Source organism: Podarcis raffonei, chromosome 13, assembly GCF_027172205.1.
Source record: "Podarcis raffonei isolate rPodRaf1 chromosome 13, rPodRaf1.pri, whole genome shotgun sequence".
NCBI classification, from domain to species: domain Eukaryota; kingdom Metazoa; phylum Chordata; class Lepidosauria; order Squamata; family Lacertidae; genus Podarcis; species Podarcis raffonei.
This window is the reverse complement of record NC_070614.1, coordinates 40,873,877-40,893,135: the sequence shown is the minus strand read 5'-3', so window position 1 is coordinate 40,893,135 and position 19,259 is coordinate 40,873,877. Positions and strand designations below refer to the sequence as shown.

General features: G+C 44.1%; 1 protein-coding gene across 1 annotated transcript; it reads right to left on the bottom strand.

The window, feature by feature from the left end:
- Nucleotides 1-2,854: 2,854 nt before the first annotated feature.
- Nucleotides 2,855-15,585, bottom strand: LOC128398904 (uncharacterized). Its single transcript, XM_053360169.1, has 13 exons — nucleotides 15,306-15,585; nucleotides 13,828-14,091; nucleotides 12,682-12,745; nucleotides 11,659-11,945; nucleotides 11,422-11,567; nucleotides 10,263-10,327; nucleotides 9,053-9,276; nucleotides 7,928-8,172; nucleotides 5,976-6,104; nucleotides 5,662-5,803; nucleotides 5,508-5,558; nucleotides 5,093-5,162; nucleotides 2,855-4,312 (listed from the first exon to the last, which is right to left on the bottom strand). The coding sequence occupies exons 1-13, from the start codon at nucleotides 15,376-15,378 to the stop codon at nucleotides 4,027-4,029; spliced, it is 2,046 nt and encodes a 681-aa protein (XP_053216144.1). The 5' UTR covers nucleotides 15,379-15,585; the 3' UTR covers nucleotides 2,855-4,026.
- Between the last annotated feature and the right edge of the window lie 3,674 nt (nucleotides 15,586-19,259).

The following is a 19,259-nucleotide window of genomic DNA, read 5'->3' as shown; positions in this document are numbered from 1 at the left end:
GATAGAAGAAGAAGAAGAGTTTGGATTTGATATCCCGCCTTTCACTCCCTTTAAGGAGTCTCAAAGCGGCTAACATTCTCCTTTCCCTTCCTCCCCCACAACAAACACTCTGTGAGGTGAGTGAGGCTGAGAGACTTCAAAGAAGTATGACTGGCCCAAGGTCACCCAGCAGCTGCATGTGGAGGAGCGGAGACGCGAACCCGGTTCCCCAGATTACGAGACTACCACTCTTAACCACTACACCACACTGGCTGATAGATAGGACAATTAGGGTTCTGCATCCCTAAGTCCCTGGCTGGATTTCCATTTATTACATTTTGTGCCACATATAGTGGAATGTTTTCAGCCAGTCGTGTCTACCTGTATCACTATGTTCATCTTTTCCGTTCAGGTGCACGTTTATTCCAGTCTCATTTTTCTTCTCTTTCCCGATGCCCTTAATCCAGAGCATATTATTTACCCTGAGCAGCAATCTTTTCTCTTCCACTCCATTGTATTAAAATACTGCTGCTAACTTGGAATTTGAAATTCACCAGGTGATGGCAGCAGTACAGCTCAATGCCAGCTCAGGCTTGCTCATAGTGGGGGTTCTACAGATGGTAACCTTGCTTCCCTTCCTGTTTATTATTATTACTCTCTCAGTTATCATGATAATTGTAATTCCCTATCTACTCTCATGTTTGGAAGAAAACTTTTGTTGAGTAGAATTTCTTTAGTAAGCTTTAGCCTTTAGGAATGGTAGAGTCTACCAATGCTGATTTTCACTTCTTTTTTGCGATGACATTTATAAAAATGATAGTAAAATGAATGTCTGAAGGTATTTTGGGTCCAATTTCATGTACTTGTCTACATGAATGCAATGTATTCTGTAATGCACTGTCTTGCAATGAAAACAATATTAATAAACATATTTTTAAAGAGTTCTACCGCTTAAAAAAATCCATTAGTCTTCAGCTTCCCTCTGAAAGAACAGACTGTTTTCAGGGAAACACACAAGTCCTTTTCAGAGTGATTGGTTGGGTGGTGTGGAGAAATTCAGGTCAGTTGATCTACGGATGCACCACTCCAAATCCTTCCAAGTCTCCCAGTTAAGGCCATTTATCTTCATTGCTACAGAACTGCAATACAGATGGGAGAGTGCAGAATCTTAAATGGACAAAGATCCAAAAAGTTTAGAGATCTTCAAAATGCAGGCAGACGTCATCCAGATGTAGATAACTATCCCCTTGCAGACTCTGGGTTTAATCACAAGGGCATTTAATGTGTATTTGAAGCTGGATGTGTCTTAAGTTCTTTGGGTGTTGTCCACTTGAGGTCTTACTTGTCCAACAGTTTTTTCCCACAGTAAATTCTGATTTTCCCAAATCAGGGAAAATACAATAAGGGAAGTGTATCAAATATACAATTAATTGTTGCCTGAGTGTGACATTTCTTGTGGCGCCATTTCTCTCTCTGCTCTCTAGGTCCATTTTGTTTTAGTGTGAGCTACGTATCATAGAATTGTAGAGTTGGAAGGGACCTTGAGGATCATCACCTAGTCCGGCCCCTGTGGCAGTTTATTTGTTGGGGGGGGGGTCAAATCCTCAACAACTTTGGTCAGCCCTCACGCATGTTCACTTCATCAAATCTGGCCCTCTTTGAAAAAAGTTTGGGCACTCCTGATCTAGTTGAACGCCCTGCAACTTAGGAATATGCAGCTGTCCCACACAGGGATCAAACCTGCAACCTTGGCATTATCGGCACCATGTTCTTTACCAATTGAACTATCCAGGCTCAGTTAGTATATGCTGACAAGTCCTCACTCCTGTCAGCAGTCATGTGGCAGCATCCTGCACTAACTGCAGCCTCCGTACAAAGAGTGAGGGGCGCCCCACATACTGTACAGTGCATTGCAGCCACCCAGTCTTGAAGTACAGTGGTACCTCGGTTAAATACGCTTCAGGTTACAGACTCCGCTAACCCAGAAATAGTACCTCGGGTTAAGAACTTTGCTTCAGGATGAGAACAGAAATTGTGTGGTGGCGGTGCGGCGGGGGCACGGTGGCAGCGGGGGTCCCCATTAGCTAAAGTGGTGCTTCAGGTTAAGAACAGTTTCAGGTTAAGAATGGACCTCCGGAACGAATGAAGTACGTATCCAGAGGTACCACTGTAATCAATGCATGAACTACTGTGGCAAGGTTTTTCCGGTACAGAAATGGCTGTAGCTGTTGAACCGGCCACAGTTGGTAAAAGGCATTTCCAGCCACTGAGGCTACCTGAGCCTCCAGTAGCTGGATGGAGAAGCACCTCCAAACTGTGAACCTGCTCCTTCAGCAGGAGCGCAACCCCATCCAGGGTAGGCAGCAGGCCAATATTTCAGGCGCAGGAGCTATTTGTTCACAGTACCTCAGTCTTGCCAAGATTCAAGCCATAGCTGTCAACCTTCTCCCTTTTTACGGGAAATTCCCTTATTCCAGCGCAGTTTCCCACTGCTATCCCGGATTGTTAGATATCCCATAGACTGTCCCCGGGACAGGTGAGGCTGCTGATCCCTTATTTTCGAGGCTGCTGATCCCTTATTTTCAAATCTGTTGACAGCTATGATTCAAGCTCTGCTTGTTTTTAAAAATAAAACCACAAAATATAAAAACAACAACCCAATAACGACCCCACCCAAAAACCCCCCACATTTCAAGCTTATAGGTCTCTACGTGCATCAAAATCAACCAAAGGTCTGGTTAAAAAGGAACGTTTCTGCTTGGCACCTAAAGGTGTATTATGAAGGCTCCAGGTGAACTTCCAGAGGAGAGCATTCTCGTTTTGCCACTCTCCAGACCTCTTGAGGAGGAGGCAGATAAAGGAGGGGGTCAGAAGGTGAATGAATGAATTTTATTATTACAGTCACAGACCAGTTCCGGCTCACTTACAGTATCAGGAAAATCATAAAACACAACAGGAATACATTGAATCACAGTTAGGTATAACAGACAATTCAGATATAGCGGCAGTTAAAAATATGTATTAATCTGTATGTGTGACATCATCAAAAATGTTGTTGCTGCATGCCACCCCAATCCATTTGCCCAGAAGGCACCATCACTTCTTTTGTTATACTAAGAATGATGGTCCTTAGGTGGGAGCCATGGCCAGTTCTATCACAAAAAAACATGCCTGACTAGTTCAGCAATGGAATTGAATCCTCCATTACATTTTAATCCTCGCTGGATCCAGGACCCCAGGAATTACACTGGGCTCGAGCATCATACAGACTGAACACCCCAAGGTTACAATTGTTGTATTTAGACGTGTTGGTATAGAAAGGGTTTCCGGCTGCAGGGACAAAAAAAGACAACGATGGAGGCATTGTGGAAGATTTTTGCAGCCCAGCATTTTGAATGGAGGGCTTAAAAACCTCACAGTTTCTTAATTGCCTAGAGAAGGCTCCGTGACGTCACTCCTCCTGAGAGACGAGCTGGGTGACTGAGCAGCCTCGCACCTAGATTTTTCCGTAACGAAAGCTTTCTTCCTATTCCTCTCTCTCTCTCTCTCTCTCTCTCTCTCTCTCTCCCTCTCCTTTGTGGAACATAGATCAGAGAACACGTGTCTGAGCTCCTTCCTGAACCCAGACTCCATTTTGGAACTGACTTTGTAATTTTGTACTCAGTTAATTTGTCTACCTGCATTGCTTTTGCTGTGGCGCTCAGATCTGTGACTAAGACCTTGTATTATGGAAGTAGTAAACCTTTTAAAACTTGTGCAACATGTGGTCCAATTCATTGCCAGAGGGGTAGAGATGGGAGAGCACATTGTCAGTGCCTAATACTGGGATATTTAAACGGCCTAGCAACCTAAATTTCCTGTGCTTTGCAAACGCAGATACATAACTGAACAAGATTCTGCATGCATTTAAACTACCACTTCCACCCTCATGACTCCCATGAAAAGAGGATCAGAATCAATCTCCCTCCATTTGCAGAGGGCTGAGGAAAATGACAGTCCTTTCCCCTTAACTCATGGTGAGTTCCATGAGACGGCATTCCTTTTTCCTTACTCCTTCCCGGTGAGGGCAAGGAGCCTCTGTGCCTCGTTTCTGCAGTTGATGGCTCTGAGGACCTCGGCCGTCACCTGCACAGCATAATCTTCCAGGTAGAAACTCAGAAGGTGCTGGCTTAAGTCCACCACATCTGCCTTCTCCAGTGTCCCTAGGGGGATGTTGTCATAGCCCTCCCTGAGGGGGAACTCGTTGAGCTTGAGCTTGAATCTCTTGAGTTCGTCCTCCCGCAAGTTCTCCAGCGTGGACATCAGGCAGTCTGCGATGGTCTTCTCCATTGCCCTGCAATGTCACCCCCAGCAGCAAGGAAAAGCAGGCACAAAGCAAGAGAAGCTCAGCAAATGGACCTGGGAATGAGGCAGATCATTAGAAGATACTGCCAACTTCCACAACTAGGAATGACACTGAGGGGAAGAGGTTGGCTGCTACATGGAGCCAAAATGGGATAAAGGAGGTCAAATGACCTGTATTTCAACATTATACTGCTGCCTGACCATTCTAGCACTGGGAGAGCAGAGAAGCAGAATTCCCTTCATCAGCTCTGCTATGAAAGGCCGGCTCCATCATGCCTGTTATGTTTTGCTGGAAGCCGCCCAGAGTGGCTGGGGCAACCCAGCCAGATGGGTGGGGTAAAAGTAATACAGTGATACCTCGGGTTAAGAACTTAATTCGTTCTGGAGGTCTGTTCTTAACCTGAAATTGTTTTTAACCTGAAGCACCACTTTAGCTAATGGGGCCTCCTGCTGCCGCCGCACCGCCACCACACAATTTCTGTTCTCATCCTGAAGCAAAGTTCTTAACCCAAGGTATTTCTGGGTTAGCGGAGTCTGTAACCTGAAGCGTCTGTAACCCGAGGTACCACTGTATATTATTATTATTGGTCTTTACTTTGCAACTGAGGCTCTCTCCTAGTGGAGTGTGTGTTCAGCCCCAGCTTTTTAATCTAGGTACCCAGCAATTTTCCTCTTGTTAATTCACACACACACACACACACACACACACACAGGTCACAGGAATTAATATATTTTCCCATCTCCTTCAAGAGAAAGTGTTAATCCCTACCTGCCTTCTGCATCACGGCCTGAGTCAGTTCTCTGGCATGGTGTATGGGGCAGTGAGTAGCCACAATCACCTGGAAAGGAGAGAGAGAGGATATGAATGAAGCAAGCAGGAACTATAAGAAATTGATGACGATGGGAGATGAGTTATTGGGAGCCCATGCACTGGATTCCTCTGACATGTCTAGATAGCTGAGTTCAGCCAAACTTTAAAAACCTAGGTGTTTTTAAAGATCTTGATCAGGCAGCAAAGAACATGATGAAGCCAGGTCAGCTTGTCTAGGAAGGCTCTTCCATGACATTACAAATGTTACTTTTTATTATTATTCTGCCATGTGTGTAGCGCTGTATCACCAGTTGCTCTGTGCCACCTTGGGAGGGAGGTGGGATATAAATACAGGGAAATAAAACTTGTTTACCTTGTACTGGGCGTAGAATAGAGGAATTCATCTGACCTGGATCTAACTCTTCTGCAAGAGAACAGGAAAGAGGCAATGTGACTGGGATGCCCTTTGCCATCCTGCCTCCCAACCTACAGTCCAACCTTGTGATCTTCCCTCGGTCAAAATGCACCTCGTTTCACATGGGCCTTCCAGATGAGTTTATTTGTGTGCTTCTCCACCAGCGTGAAGCTGAACTTCTCTTGCATTTGCTCAGCAGACAGCTCCACGTACTGCTGCAGCTTCTCAGCATCCAGGTATTGAAGCTTCACTTCCTGAGGGAAAGCGGGAAACCACTGTAGGTGTGAATGTGGCTTAGCCCCGCCCATGATCCCAACAGAGTCAAATTAAAGGGCGAGCAGGGGTCCTGCTTTAGTTCCTTCCCATTCTCATGCATCACCGCTTGGCTCTGCATTGACAGAATATTTCATCATCTTTGTGTCTCACCTCAGGCCAGATTGTGACGTCGTCTAAGGTCTGCACAAAGACGGGAGTGCCAATCTTCAGACTTTTCAGGGTCCCAGGGGGTTTCTCTATTCTCCGTGAATGGCAATTTGCTTCGTGCTCATCCACAGCCTGGGAAGGGCAAACGAGGTCACTTCTGAGGCATGCAAAGAAGGCAGCAAGCTCCTACAATACTTGGTCCCTTTCAAATAGGGTGAAGGGCATTTGGAGCAGAAGCTCAGCTCTTTTCCTCGAAGCCCCACAACTTTCTTGGCACAGTTACAGTCGATAAGGCAGGGATAGGGAATCTGCTGCCTTCCAGGTTGTGTTGGCTTTCCTTCCGCCCCAGCCAGCATGGGGCAAGGATGGTGGATGTTGTAGTCTAACAACACCTGAAAGGACACAGGTTCTCCATCCACAGGGCAAGGAAAACTAAACTGCTTTGGCACTAGAAACTATAATGGGGACAGGAGATTTATTGGCCACATGAGAAACTGAAGTTGGGGCTCTTGGATTGGCTACCTTGAACTGTGACACAGCAGAGAGCTACCAGCAACCCTGGGTCAGTCTCCTGATGAGACAATGCAGGAACCCACAGAAGGAATTATACTTCAATATTACCACGAAACATAAGGCAACATTTCTAGGAGCACTGAAATTGATAAGGCAAAATAACAGTGTGCTTTATCTCCAACATGCCAACATTGCAAACCAGGAGGGATGTTTTCCTCAAAGAGCTCATAAGTACAGTGGTACCTCTGTTTAAGGACAGTACCGGAAGTAGTGTTTGAGAACTTTACCTCGGTCTAAGAACAGAATCTGAATGGTGGAAGATTGTGTGTGAGATTGTATGGGGAAAATATGCAATAACAGATGCAATCTTGCTTAAAATGTATATAGGAAGTGCAGTGTAAGCGATGGAAGTCAATCAATGAAATTTTATTATTGAGATATTTGTAGAATAAATTTGGAGGAAATTCTTCCAACTTTTCTTCTTCTTTTTCTCCTTATCTTTGCTTTTTCTTTTTTCTTTTGTTCCTTTTCTTCTTTTTTGTTCTTTTTATATATGTGTGTGCTTATCTGAAATATATATGTATGCATGTATTTACAATATTTTGCTTATATTTTGTAATAATTGTGTTAAATAAATTGGAAATAAAATAAAATAAGGTCCCTTACAAATTTGAATAATAGGACTGATAACTAAAAAGGGGGGAAGCGCGCTCCATTTTAAGAACGGTTTCAGTTTAAGAACGGACTTCCGGAATGGATTAAGTTCATAAACCGAGGTACCACTGTTCCAAGTCTTTTGCTAAATGAGCTAAGGGGAATTTGCTCTTCATGAAATGTGTTTTCTCTGAGGGAAGCCCCACTGGCTTCAGTGTAGCATAAATATATTCCATTTTCACAATTTGGCAACAACTGCTAACTGGTTCTCTAGGCAAGACCTTTAGCCATTAGCAAGGAGACTGCCAAACAAATGAAAACTGTTTATTTCAATATTGGAAAGTTCACTTTTAGTAAACATCACTGTTGTTGGGAACCAAAGTAACCTCGTGAATGGCAGCTGATAATCACATATCTGGTGGCATTTTCATGTCGGCTATAAGTTTGTGCTATAAGTGAGAGCTGGACCAAAAAGAAAGCTGATCGCTGAAGAATTGGTGCTTTTGAATTACGGTGCTGGAGGAGACTCTTGAGAGTCCCATGGACTGCAAGAAGATCAAACCTATCCATTCTTAAGGAAATCAGCGCTGAGTGCTCACTGGAAGGACAGATCCTGAAGCTGAGGACTAAACAACAACAAGAAGTTTGGTAAATTAGCTGCAGCCCAACTAAAGCAGTTCACTAACAATAGCACATCCTGGTGCATGATTTTTGCATTGCTATTGTGGTAGGATTAGTATGATCCAGGCAATCTGGAATGCAAATCAAACTTGGGGGTTCCCGCTTACCTTTATCAGGGAGGGGTCATTGGGTAAGAGGTATAGGTGGAATATTGGCATTTTGAATCGAAGTCTCTGATAGAGCCTTGCCACAGTGTTGATCTTTTGATTAAACATCTTTTTGAAAATGATTCCAAGGGAAGAGAACTTGGGGTTTTCCAGCACAACGTGATGAGGCTCCACTCGGTCTGGCTTCTCCAGATTCATCTCCCCTTTGATAAAATGCGCAATGTAGACCCTGGAATGGTCTTCAGCTAAAAAGGAGCCCAAAGGAAGCATAGATAAATGTGTTACAAGTGTGGACTTGAGTCTGGGGGACAACAGGGCTGGCCCAGCCCATTGTGCCACTGAGGCAAAACAGAAAGTGCCGTCCTCATGCTGCCTCCTCCCCAACCCCCAGCCGACACGGCCTCCTCCCGTGTCCTCCTCTGCTGCTCCCCCCTGACAAAAGACAAGAAAAGGGGTTAAAAAAGGAGGTAAAAAATAAGGCCTGCAGGGGGAGGAAGCCAGAGCAGGTAGCGGCATGGAGGAAGAGTCCCAAGCCTGCCACGCCTGAGGCAATGGCTTCACCTCCCTCATGGCTGGACTGAGTGACAAAGCTCATCACTTCAGCCTGCCTGTTTCATGCAAGTATTTATGTTGTCATCATCATTCTTCTCAATTAAAGTTTGTTTATGTCATTTTATGGAACAATATCCTCTCAAGGCAGCTTGCAAACAAAATATGATAAACCACGGGAAACAATGGGAATAGCACAGTTAAAATATATAGTGGAACCTCAGTTGTCGAATGTAATCTGTTCCGGAAGACCGTTCAACTTCTGAAACGTTTGACAACTGAGGCGCAATTGCCGGTCAGAAGAAATGTGAAAAAAAATGGAGAAAAGTACTTCAGAAGCCATTTGACTTCCAAGGTGCATTTGAAAACAAGCATTCACTTCCGAAATGATCAACTTCCAAAGCGTTTGACAACCAAGTTTGCACTGTAACACAAAAATGATACAAGACACAGGAAAGCCAGCACTATTGAGCCATGGAACCCCATAGCATTCTTCGCCTGTCCATGCAAGTTATTCCTCTTTAGGATCTCCTCTTACGGTTATACACTTGGAAGATTTCCTTCCCTCCGCCCTACCTGAAAGAGACAGGAAGTGAGGGATGTGAATGGCTGTCACAGCCTCCACTACATCCACTTGAATGTTGAGCAGAGGGCCAGCGACATGCAACTCCTCAGTGTTCTGTACTTCCAGGAGCTCCAGCCACGAATCAAAGTAGTATGTTAAGGTCACAGCTTCTCTCACCTCACATATGAGATCCGTATCTAAACAAGAGAAGGAGCCAGCCTTTGTGGAGCTCACTCTGAATGGCACAAAGGGGAAGATGAAAGGGGAAGTGGGTTGAACATGGATGAAGAGAACTTCTTCTGCTGTTCTTATCAATTTTTCTTCAAGGAGACCCTTCATATGCCAAGTAAGGAGGTGAAAAGTTTAGGGAAGGAAATTGCCTGGGTAAACATCGCTCTGTTGCATTCAAGCATTTTGCCATAGAGAAACACTTTCACTAAGAGACGGCCTAATAAATAAAACACATTTTCTTCCGATACGGGAAAGGTGACTTTTAAATGCTCAAGTGGGTACAAAGTAAACTTGTGAGTAACTACTCACCTTGTTTTCACCAGTGTTTTGGTGTCTGTTAGCATTTCAGTGAAAATTCTCACAGCAAATATTCTACAAATATTCTACAACATGTACCCCTTTTTGCTCTAAAAACTGGACCTAGCCCCCCAAAAAAACTTCTTTCAAGTAATTGGAAGAGACTCAGGTGTAAAAAAGTGGACCAGTCACCATCACATCTAGTTTGCCCCATAGTCAGCACTCCTGTTTGTTATTTGAGTGGGTCAAGAGCTGGTGAAAAGCAGGATAGAATGCAGATGGGGAGCATTTATTTATTTGATTTAGCTTCCTTACTTGCTCTTTTCCATAAGGGCCCAGGGCAGGTTACAACAAGGAAATATACAATTATGAAAACAAAACATTTAGAACCAAGAGGTAAGGAGAAGTATAAAATCAGTTAAAAAACAGTTCCATAGTTTTTTTTTTAAATATCTATATAAACATTTTTAAAATTCATATACAAAAGCATTTGAAAGTACTTCCAATGCAGGTGGAGACTGAGATGAAGATCTAAACTCTTTTTGGAGGAAGAAGGTCTTCAGAGCTACATCACCTGTCCAATGTATAATGGGAGAGGATTCCAAAGGGTCAGAATCCCAAAATTCAAATCACAGTTTAAACTGTTCCCTGATGTGAGAAATCCTTAAAAGATCCAAGAGAAATTTCACACACCTGTATTTTTTGTGACCCCCTTCTGAGTCCCAAACAATGTCTGGTTTGATTTTTTCTGGAAGCTCCTACAAGAAAATGGTAACCATTAGTGTGGAGGGCAGATCTCTTTTCCCATCTGAAAACAGGGTATTCTTGTCTGTATCTGACACCCCTGAGCCTAGGGCTTGCCGATCGGAAGGTCCGTGGTTCGAATCCCCACGACGGGGTGAGCTCCCGTTGCTCTGTCCCAGCTCCTGCCAACCTAGCAGTTTGAAAGCAAGTAGATAAATAGATACCACTCTGGCAGGAAGGTAAATGGTGTTTCCACACGCTGCTCTGGTTTCACCAGAAGTGGCTTAGTCATGCTGAGGACAAACGTTGGCTTCCTCAGCCAGTAAAGCGAGATGAGCGCCTCAACCCCAGAGTCATCTGCAACTGGGTTTAACTGTCAGGGGTCCGTTACCTTTTTAATATGTGTGAGACTGCACATGCACGCATCATGCCGAACCCAGAAGTGACTCAGAAATGCTGTAAAAAACACATACCTACACTATAAAAAATAATTTACCGGTAAGTTTCACCACACCACCCCTCCTCTCCCTGACCTTAAACTATACTCAACTCTAACGTCTCATAAAAAATGTAACGGATCTGCTGAAAATACCGCTGAAAAAACCCCCCATGTAAATGGGGAATTGTCTGCATAGGACTGCTGCAACTCACACAAACTCAACAACATTCACCTTCCTGATAAGTAAGGATAATGGAATAAGTGTTCAGGCATTTGGAGCCAAGATGCGCTCAGAGAATTAACTTCAGGAGGCTGACACCTGAAGTCTAACACAAGCTGAATGCACATTAATGGCCTATGTTTAAAGCACAGGAAACTGCAGGAGGATTACAGGGGGAGGACGACCACAGCATGTGGGCCCTCTGTAAAATGGGTGCGAGGCACACTGAACAGGAATCACAGCACAGAAAGTCCACTGCAATGCCGCTGGCAATTCTGCAGAAGTGTGATGATTTCTTAGCACCAGGAGCCACCTGTCTAGAGGCAGCCTTTGAAGCTGAACAGCAAGTTCATTAATTAATGTACACAATGAATTAGAAATTCAGATTCAGAACCTTTGCTTTAAAAGTACCATTGGTGATGCAAATGATTAAAACTGCATCCTCTTACCTCACTGAGGCACCAGCTACCCCGGCTACTTTCCCCAGAACCTGCCGGGTTTTCCATCTTTGTGCTTCCTCCTTCCTCTGCAAACAGGGGGGATTCTAACTGTAGCCCTGAGTGGCCAGAAGTCTGGACTGGATCTTGCCCCGAGCCTGTAAAAGAAATACAACTCTTTACCTGAATTGATTGTTGCAAGGAGGAAGGAGGAAATTGCATTGTCCTTGGACTCTAAGCCAAACTCACCATGTATTGCAAGCAGCAGATTCTGGATGGAACCCAGATGTTCCATTTCTACACATTCAAGGAACTGGCAACAAGCTTGCTCCCCCCTTTCCTGGATCATACGCAGCAATTTTTTACTTTTCTCCTTGGAGTCTTCCTCTGCTTCCAGCAAGTCCCAGAATTCTTTCCGTGTGATAATATAGCGAGAGTATAACACATGTAAAATGTCCCTTCCAAGAATCTCAGTTAATTCTTTCCTTCCCTTGCAGATAATCTTCTTAGCAGAGATTGCGACTCCTTCCAGTGGCCTGTTGCAGAAATGTTCCATTTGTTTCAGGCATCAGGACAGGGGAAGAAAGCCTTAGAATCTGGTTAGGCTACAAGCTGGCCCTGAGGTTCCCCACGCCTGGTCTCCTGCCCTCGCTGACCCTCTCGGCCACCTGCAATCTGACTCTCATCTGCCGCCCGGAAAACATGCTTAAATAATCCGTAATGAAAAGAAACTAGGATGTGATTTGCCACCACTTTAATAACTGTCAAGTATATACCGTATTTTTTGCACCATAACACTCGCTTTTTTCCTCCTAGAAAGTAAGGGGAAATGTCTGTGCATGTTATGGAGGAAATGCCTACGGGTGGCATGCCTACGGATTTTCCTCCTCTAAAAACTACTTGCGTGTTAAGGTCGGGTGCGTGTTATAGAGCGAAAAATATGGTATCTAGTCTTTGTGGTCCACTTTGCATCTTTCTCCAGGTTGTACCCCACCGCCTGGCCTTAGTGACATTTTCTGCTTGCAAAGCATGACCAATGGCCGTGCATACAGAAGCTTGAACTGGCTGACAGGTTGCCCTCTGGCCTCGCACCCAAGATTTCTTCAAGGATGAGTCTCCCCACATTGACCAGGAAACATCCTTGTTTCTAGCTGCATCACCCTCCCAAGGAAATTGCTAATGTTGCCTCATGCCAACTAACGTGATATGCTGCCAGACAGGAGTCCTAGCCCTTTCTCTGTAAGCTGCCAAGCAAAATAGCAATGAACTTACCACACTCGTTTCTTTCCCACCTCTCTCTGCACTCTGTCCACATCAGCGGGCATGACCAGGTCATCTGCGAGTGGGAAAGATCCATACCAGTTGTTTATTCCCCCATAGTCTTATTTGTTTAATTCCCCCCCCAAAAAAACACATTTATTGGTGCGAAACTATTTATGTTCTTAATCTCCATCCAATACCCCAGGCGGGGGGGGGGGGTCACACTGACTCCCCACCCCAAATATATTTCCAGTGTGTATGGCAAGTGGGAGTGGAGTTGAATGCAGAGTCCATATACAGTGTAATTTCTGTGTTGTCAAAGCAGGCTTGACTGCATCCAAACCGCACGACCAGAAGTTATTCAAAGGTGGCAGAATTTATCTATGCAGCAAATGTTGGCCCCTTCCAATTGAGTAAACAACACAATTTCTCCTCCTTGAATAAGCTATGGTTTTGATTTTCAATTTTAAGCGATATATATTTTAAAGTAAAACTGTTACAAAAAATATTGAGGGAGTTGTAAATTATCTAGAAGAAACTATTTCAACTCACTGCACTGGAAATTTTTCAGAAATAACCTTTGTGGAAAATGCCATTTAATTTCCTGCCTCCCTCCTCTTCCTTTCTTTCACATAGTTTGGCTATTACAGTGGTACCTCAGGTCAAGAACTTAATTCGTTCTGGAGGTCTGTTCTTAACCTGAAACTGTTCTTAACCTGAAGCACCACTTTAGCTAATGGGGCCTCCTGCTGCCGCTGCGCCGCCAGAGCATAATTTCTGTTTTCATCCTGAAGCAAAGTTCTTAACCTGAGGTACTATTTCTGGGTTAGTGGAGTCTGTAACCTGAAGCGTATGTAACCTGAAGTGTCTGTAACCCGAGGTACCACTGTATTGGCATAGGCAGACACCCTTAACGGTATTTTGTGCCCCCCAAAAGCATTGGGCTGGACACAACTCAATGCCACCTTGTAGAGGATGGTGAGCATATTATCTGAAGTGACCCTGAGCTTATTTTGGGGTACACATGTTCACTTCCTCTTTCTTTTTCTACATATTGAGGATATTTGGTGTGACCCAAAACTTCTTGCGGGTTTCAAATCACCACATAGCAATGAGCATTGTTCAAAACTGATGGCTGTTTATTCCCAAATTCCTTACCTTCCCTGTCTGCCTGCAGCTCACAGTTGATCGCTTTCAGAACTCTGGCCGTCACTTCCAAGGCATAATCCGGGCCATAGTAGACGAGGAGCAGCTGGCTGAGGTGCGAAACACTTGCTTCCTCCAGCAACTCCTTTGAAATATTCACAAAGCGCTTCTTGATGGGGAAATGGTGGAGTTTGCCCTTGAACTTCTTTAGCTCAGACTCCTTCAATATTTTCAGAGTGTTCAGTAGAAAGGTATGTGAAGGCCATGCTCTTCTCACTGTTTTGCATAATAATATTGATGGGGGCAAATCCAGTGAGCCCACCACATTTACCAACATAAAATACAGTATTTCCCCTTCCCCTTCCCTTCCTAGCAGTTTCAAAGTCATTCATTCAAGGTCGTCAGGCTGGGCTGACTGGGGAAGGGATGTGGCTGAGAGGCAGGCCACATGCTTTGCTTGCAGAAAGCCCCAGGTTCAATGCTGGACTAACTAGATGGACCAATTCAGATATTAGATGGGAGCTTCTGGTGTTCCAGAGGGTCTGGGAAGGCCTGCAAGCTTTCTGAACTTATTGTTTCTGAACTTAACCTGTTGTTAAATATTTGCAGTGCTGAAACAGGAGCGGAATAAGACTCTGCCTTCTGCATAGGACAACCCGAACCCCAAGTCCAAAGGACTGAGGCAATTCCTTTCCTTCGTTTTTGCTGTTCTGTGTATCCTAAGGGTGTTGAAGGTATTTGTAATGCCTTAAGGAATAATAGTAACTCTTTACACAAGTCAGAGGTGCCAACTTGAATAAAACATTGGGGGAGGGGCAGGTAAGCCCCTCCCCGCATAATCAAGCACATGATGCTGTACACACACACACACACACACACACACACACACCATTTGAATGGCAATGCTCATCAAGTTGGGGGAAGTGGCCCCCCTCAAATATTTTATTGGGGGAGGGCGAAGCATGGGCGTAGCCAGGATTTACGGTATATTAGGGGAGGGCAGGACTTTTGTTAGGGGGAGGGAGAACCGATCTATCTGTGACGCAATTGGTCAGTTAAGTATTTTTATTTATTGACTTGACTTGGCGGGGCGGCTGCCCTCCTGCACCCCCCTGGTTATGCTTATGGCCAAAGACCTCCTTGGGCCCTTAGGTGGCTTCTGTGTACAGTGGTACCTAAGGTTAAGTACTTAATTCGTTCTGGAGGTCTGTTCTTAACCTGAAACTGTTCTTAACCTGAAGCACCACTTTAGCTAATGGGGCCTCCTGCTGCCGCTGCGACACCGCTGCACGATTTCTGTTCTCATCCTGAAGCAAAGTTCTTAACCTGAAGCATTATTTCTGGGTCAGTGGAGTCTGTAACCTGAAGCGTATGTACCACTGTATCTGATTGCTATCAGCAGGCTTTGCATATGAAGGCACGCACAGCCAAGAAATCTGCTCCCATGGCAGACTCAACTCTTGGGATGATCAGGACGTACGCAGGTTTACCTGGCCTGGTGAAGGAGAGGACCAGGCTGCTCGCCTCGTCCTTGCCATCGATGTCCCTCGGTGCATCGGCCATCCCGTCCAGGACGCAGTGTGGGAGCTGATCAACAGGTCTGTAAGGCGCCAAGCAGGATACGCTTCGGGGAAATGGGCATAGCCTTTCAGGACAGGGATCCCGCGGAGTTTGCCCGTGAACTTCTTCGGGTCGTCCTCGCCCAGACCCGGCAGGGTCTTCAGCAGCGGGCACGGGAGACCGAATCTTCCCGAGGGCGACTGGGCAGCGGGAAGGGGTAAAACCGTAGCTAGTTGCTGGCCCCTTCCACCAAAAGTCGCGAGGCTGCAGAGGTCGCAGCATCGAAAAACAAGCAAGGGAGGAAGGAAGGAAGTGGGCGGGGCTGCAGTCCTCAGAAAGCACCGTCGCTGCGGCTTGGAAACAGGGACCTACACCCACATCACAACATCTGCCTGATACGTCAGATTTTCAAATGTGGTCTTTTTGATTAGTTAAAATAGCACTCCTATCATACTATTCAGAAGCTGCTCAACAACTTTCCCACAAGAGCCTCATTGCTCCCTTGATGACACGCAGCACAGCATATGATTGCAAGCCATTGGAAGACTCTGATTCAGTGGTTGGGACATTTGCTTTGTATGCAGAAGGTCCCAGGTTCAACCCCTGGGGTCTCCAGCAAGGGATGGGACAGACTTTCTTGAAATCCTGGAGTCTCTTAAAGACAACTATGAAAAATGCTGGTCAGAAGTGAAAAAGGACCTAGAAATATGATCAAATTTGAAGCTTTCCTTGTTGGGGCGAATTGCGGCTATAAAGATGAATGTATTGCCAAGAATGTTATTTCTGTTTCAATCATTACAAGTTTTGGACAAAATGGACTGTTTCAAGAAGTGGCAGAGAGATATCTCTAGATTTGTCTGGCAGGGCAAGAAGCCCAGAATAAAATTTAAAATATTAACTGATGCAAAGGAAAGAGGTGGATTTGCCCTGCCAGAACTTAAACTTTATTATGAATCAGCAGCATTCTGCTGGTTGAAAGAATGGCTGCTTCTTGAGAACACAGACATTTTGGATTTAGAAGGTTTTAATAATGTTTTTGGGTGGCATGCATACTTGTGGTACGACAAGGTTAAAGCACATAAAGTATTTAAAAACCATATTGTCAGGAAAGCATTGTTTAATGTCTGGACAAGATATAAAGACTTATTTGAGAATAAAACCCCAAGGTGGTTGTCACCGATGGAAGCAAAGGCTCAGAAAAAGCTCAATATGGAGGCCAAGTGGCCGAAATATTGGGAAATTTTGGAGCAAGAAGGAGACAAATTGAAACTGCAGTGTTTTGAGAAATTAAAAGACAAAGTGCGAGACTGGCTTCATTATTATCAAATAAGAGAGGCTTATAATCTGGATAAAAAAATTGGCTTCCAGGTGGAAAAATCAAAATTGGAAACAGAACTGTTAGAACCCAAAACTAAGATACTTTCAAGAATGTATAACTTGCTGTTAAAATGGAACACTCAGGATGAAACGGTGAAATCTGCTATGATTAAATGGGCACAAGATGTTGGACATAATATTATGTTTGCTGACTGGGAACAGTTGTGGACCACAGGTATGAAATTTACGGCATGTAATGCCTTAAGAGAGAATATTATGAAAATGATTTACAGGTGGTACATGACACCAGTCAAGCTTGCAAAAATCTATCATTTGCCGGATAATAAATGTTGGAAATGTAAAGAAAGTGAGGGTACATTCTTTCACCTTTGGTGGACGTGCCCATTAAGGCTTTCTGGGAGATGATCTATAATGAAATGAAAAAGGTATTTAAATATACCTTCCTGAAGAAACCAGAGGCCTTCCTCTTGGGCATAGTCGGCCAATTGGTGCCAAAGAAGGATAGAACTTTTTTTATGTATGCAACAACAGCGGCAAGAATACTGATTGCAAAGTATTGGAAGACACAAGATTTACCCACACTGGAAGAATGGCAGATGAAGGTGATAGACTATATGGAATTGGCAGAAATGACTGGCAGAATCCGAGACCAGGGAGAAGAGTCGGTGGAAGAAGATTGGAAGAAATTTAAAGACTACTTGCAGAAATACTGTAAAATTAATGAATGTTAAAATGATGTAGGATTGAAAATAAGTGGTATTGGCTACAAGTTTAATAAGAACATGCAAATATGGATGGATAATGGATGAAAATATACAGTTATAATAAGCTAAGATATAGAGTAAAGATAAATGAAAGAGGGTAAGGATTTGCTGAAATGTTATTGTAAATGGGAATACAAAAAGGGGAGGTGTGAGGAGGTCAAGGAAACAAGTAAATGAGCCCAAAGATATTGAAAAATGGATATATTTTCTTTTTAAATTTCTTTTTTCCCCCAGCTATTTGCTTTTTGTATTTTGAATCTTTTTTATTCTTTTTTTTCCTATGTGTGTTTTTTAGTTTGTTAATCTTTGTTATAATTTTCTTTATTTTGTAAACTTATGTTTTCTTTTTGTAAAACCTGAATAAATATCTTTTTTTAAAAAAAAGAAATCCTGGAGTCTCTGTTACTCAGTGACAGCAACACGGAGAAAAAAAGACCCTGCCTTCTTCTGCAAAGGACAAAGTGAACCCCCAACTCCAAAGGGCTGTGAGCCAATTCCTTTCCACTATTTTGTAATGGAGGAGAGAGCAATTTAACCCACCCAGCCCGAACACTGTACAGTACTCAAGTTCCCTCTCTTAATCAGTCCTTAAAGGAAACATGCAGGCAGATGCTACATTCCTTTTGGGGTAGGGGAGGAAGTGCAACAGAAACAGTTTAGTAGAAGTCATGTGTTATCTCAGAACCCATCTCAGAGAGTGAAGCTTAAAGTTTCACATATCACTTCCTCTGCTCTAGTTGTTTGCTAGCTGGAGCTGAGAAGTCTTTTTGCTGCTCCTACAGAGAAAAGAAGGTAGGCTCTACTCCTTTCTACCTGAGATGCAAAGCATACATCTTATGTGAATGCTTAGAGTTTGTGTACATTTCACAAACTCTTCCTTATTAAATTTCCAATTGTGATAAATCCTGCCCTACATTTGGGGTGATATTAGTACCCACTATGTGTCCAAATCAGTGGTCCCTTCAGTAGCAAATCTATCTATCTATCTATCTATCTATCTATCTATCTATCTATCATCTATCTATCTATCTATCTATCTATCTATCTATCATCTATCTATCTATTTATCATCATCATCAAGCCTTTATTGGCATCACATACAAACATTCAGAATACAGTGGTACCTTGGGTTACATACGCTTCAGGTTACAGACTATGCTAACCCAGAAATAATACCTCGGGTTAAGATCTTTGCTTCAGGATGAGAACAGAAATCGTGCTCCGGCAGCGCGGCAGCAGCAGGAGGCCCCATTTGCTAAAGTGGTGCTTCAGGTTAAGAATGGACCTCCAGAACGAATTAAGTACTTAATCCGAGGTACCACTGTAAATAGATAGTGCGATCTCGTCGCCATTACAACAATACAGTCATTTGCCAAAGGCAAGAAGAGGTGAGCAATCTATTTCATCTCTGTGGGTCACCATCAAGGGCAGGATCCTGTAGTGTACTTCGGGACAAAAAAAATCAAATAGAGGAACTTAGCTACTCTTTTGGTGAGCTCGGATGATACCCAGCTCTACCTCTCTTTTAAATCAGAACCAGTGAGGGCGGTGAAGGTCCTGTGTGAGTGTCTGGAGGCAGTTGGAGGATGGATGGCGGCTAACAGATTGAGGTTGAATCCTGACAAGACAGAAGTACTGTTTTTGGGGGACAGGAGGCGGGCAGGTGTGGAGGATTCCCTGGTCCTGAATGGGGTAATTGTGCCCCTGAAGGACCAGGTGCGCAGCCTGGGAGTCATTTTGGACTCACAGCTGTCCATGGAGGCACAAGTCAAATCTGTGTCC

Bases quoted from the DNA above. Each gene is read 5' to 3' on its own strand.
- LOC128398904 (XM_053360169.1), bottom strand. From the start codon at position 15,378: ATGGCCGATGCACCGAGGGACATCGATGGCAAGGACGAGGCGAGCAGC. The intron at 10,328-11,421 runs GTAAGAGGATGC...ATTTTCTTGTAG, and splicing joins GTAGCTGGTGCCTCAGTGAG to GAGCTTCCAGAAAAAATCAA. The intron at 4,313-5,092 runs GTAGGGATTAAC...GTGACATTGCAG, and splicing joins GGCCGTGATGCAGAAGGCAG to GGCAATGGAGAAGACCATCG.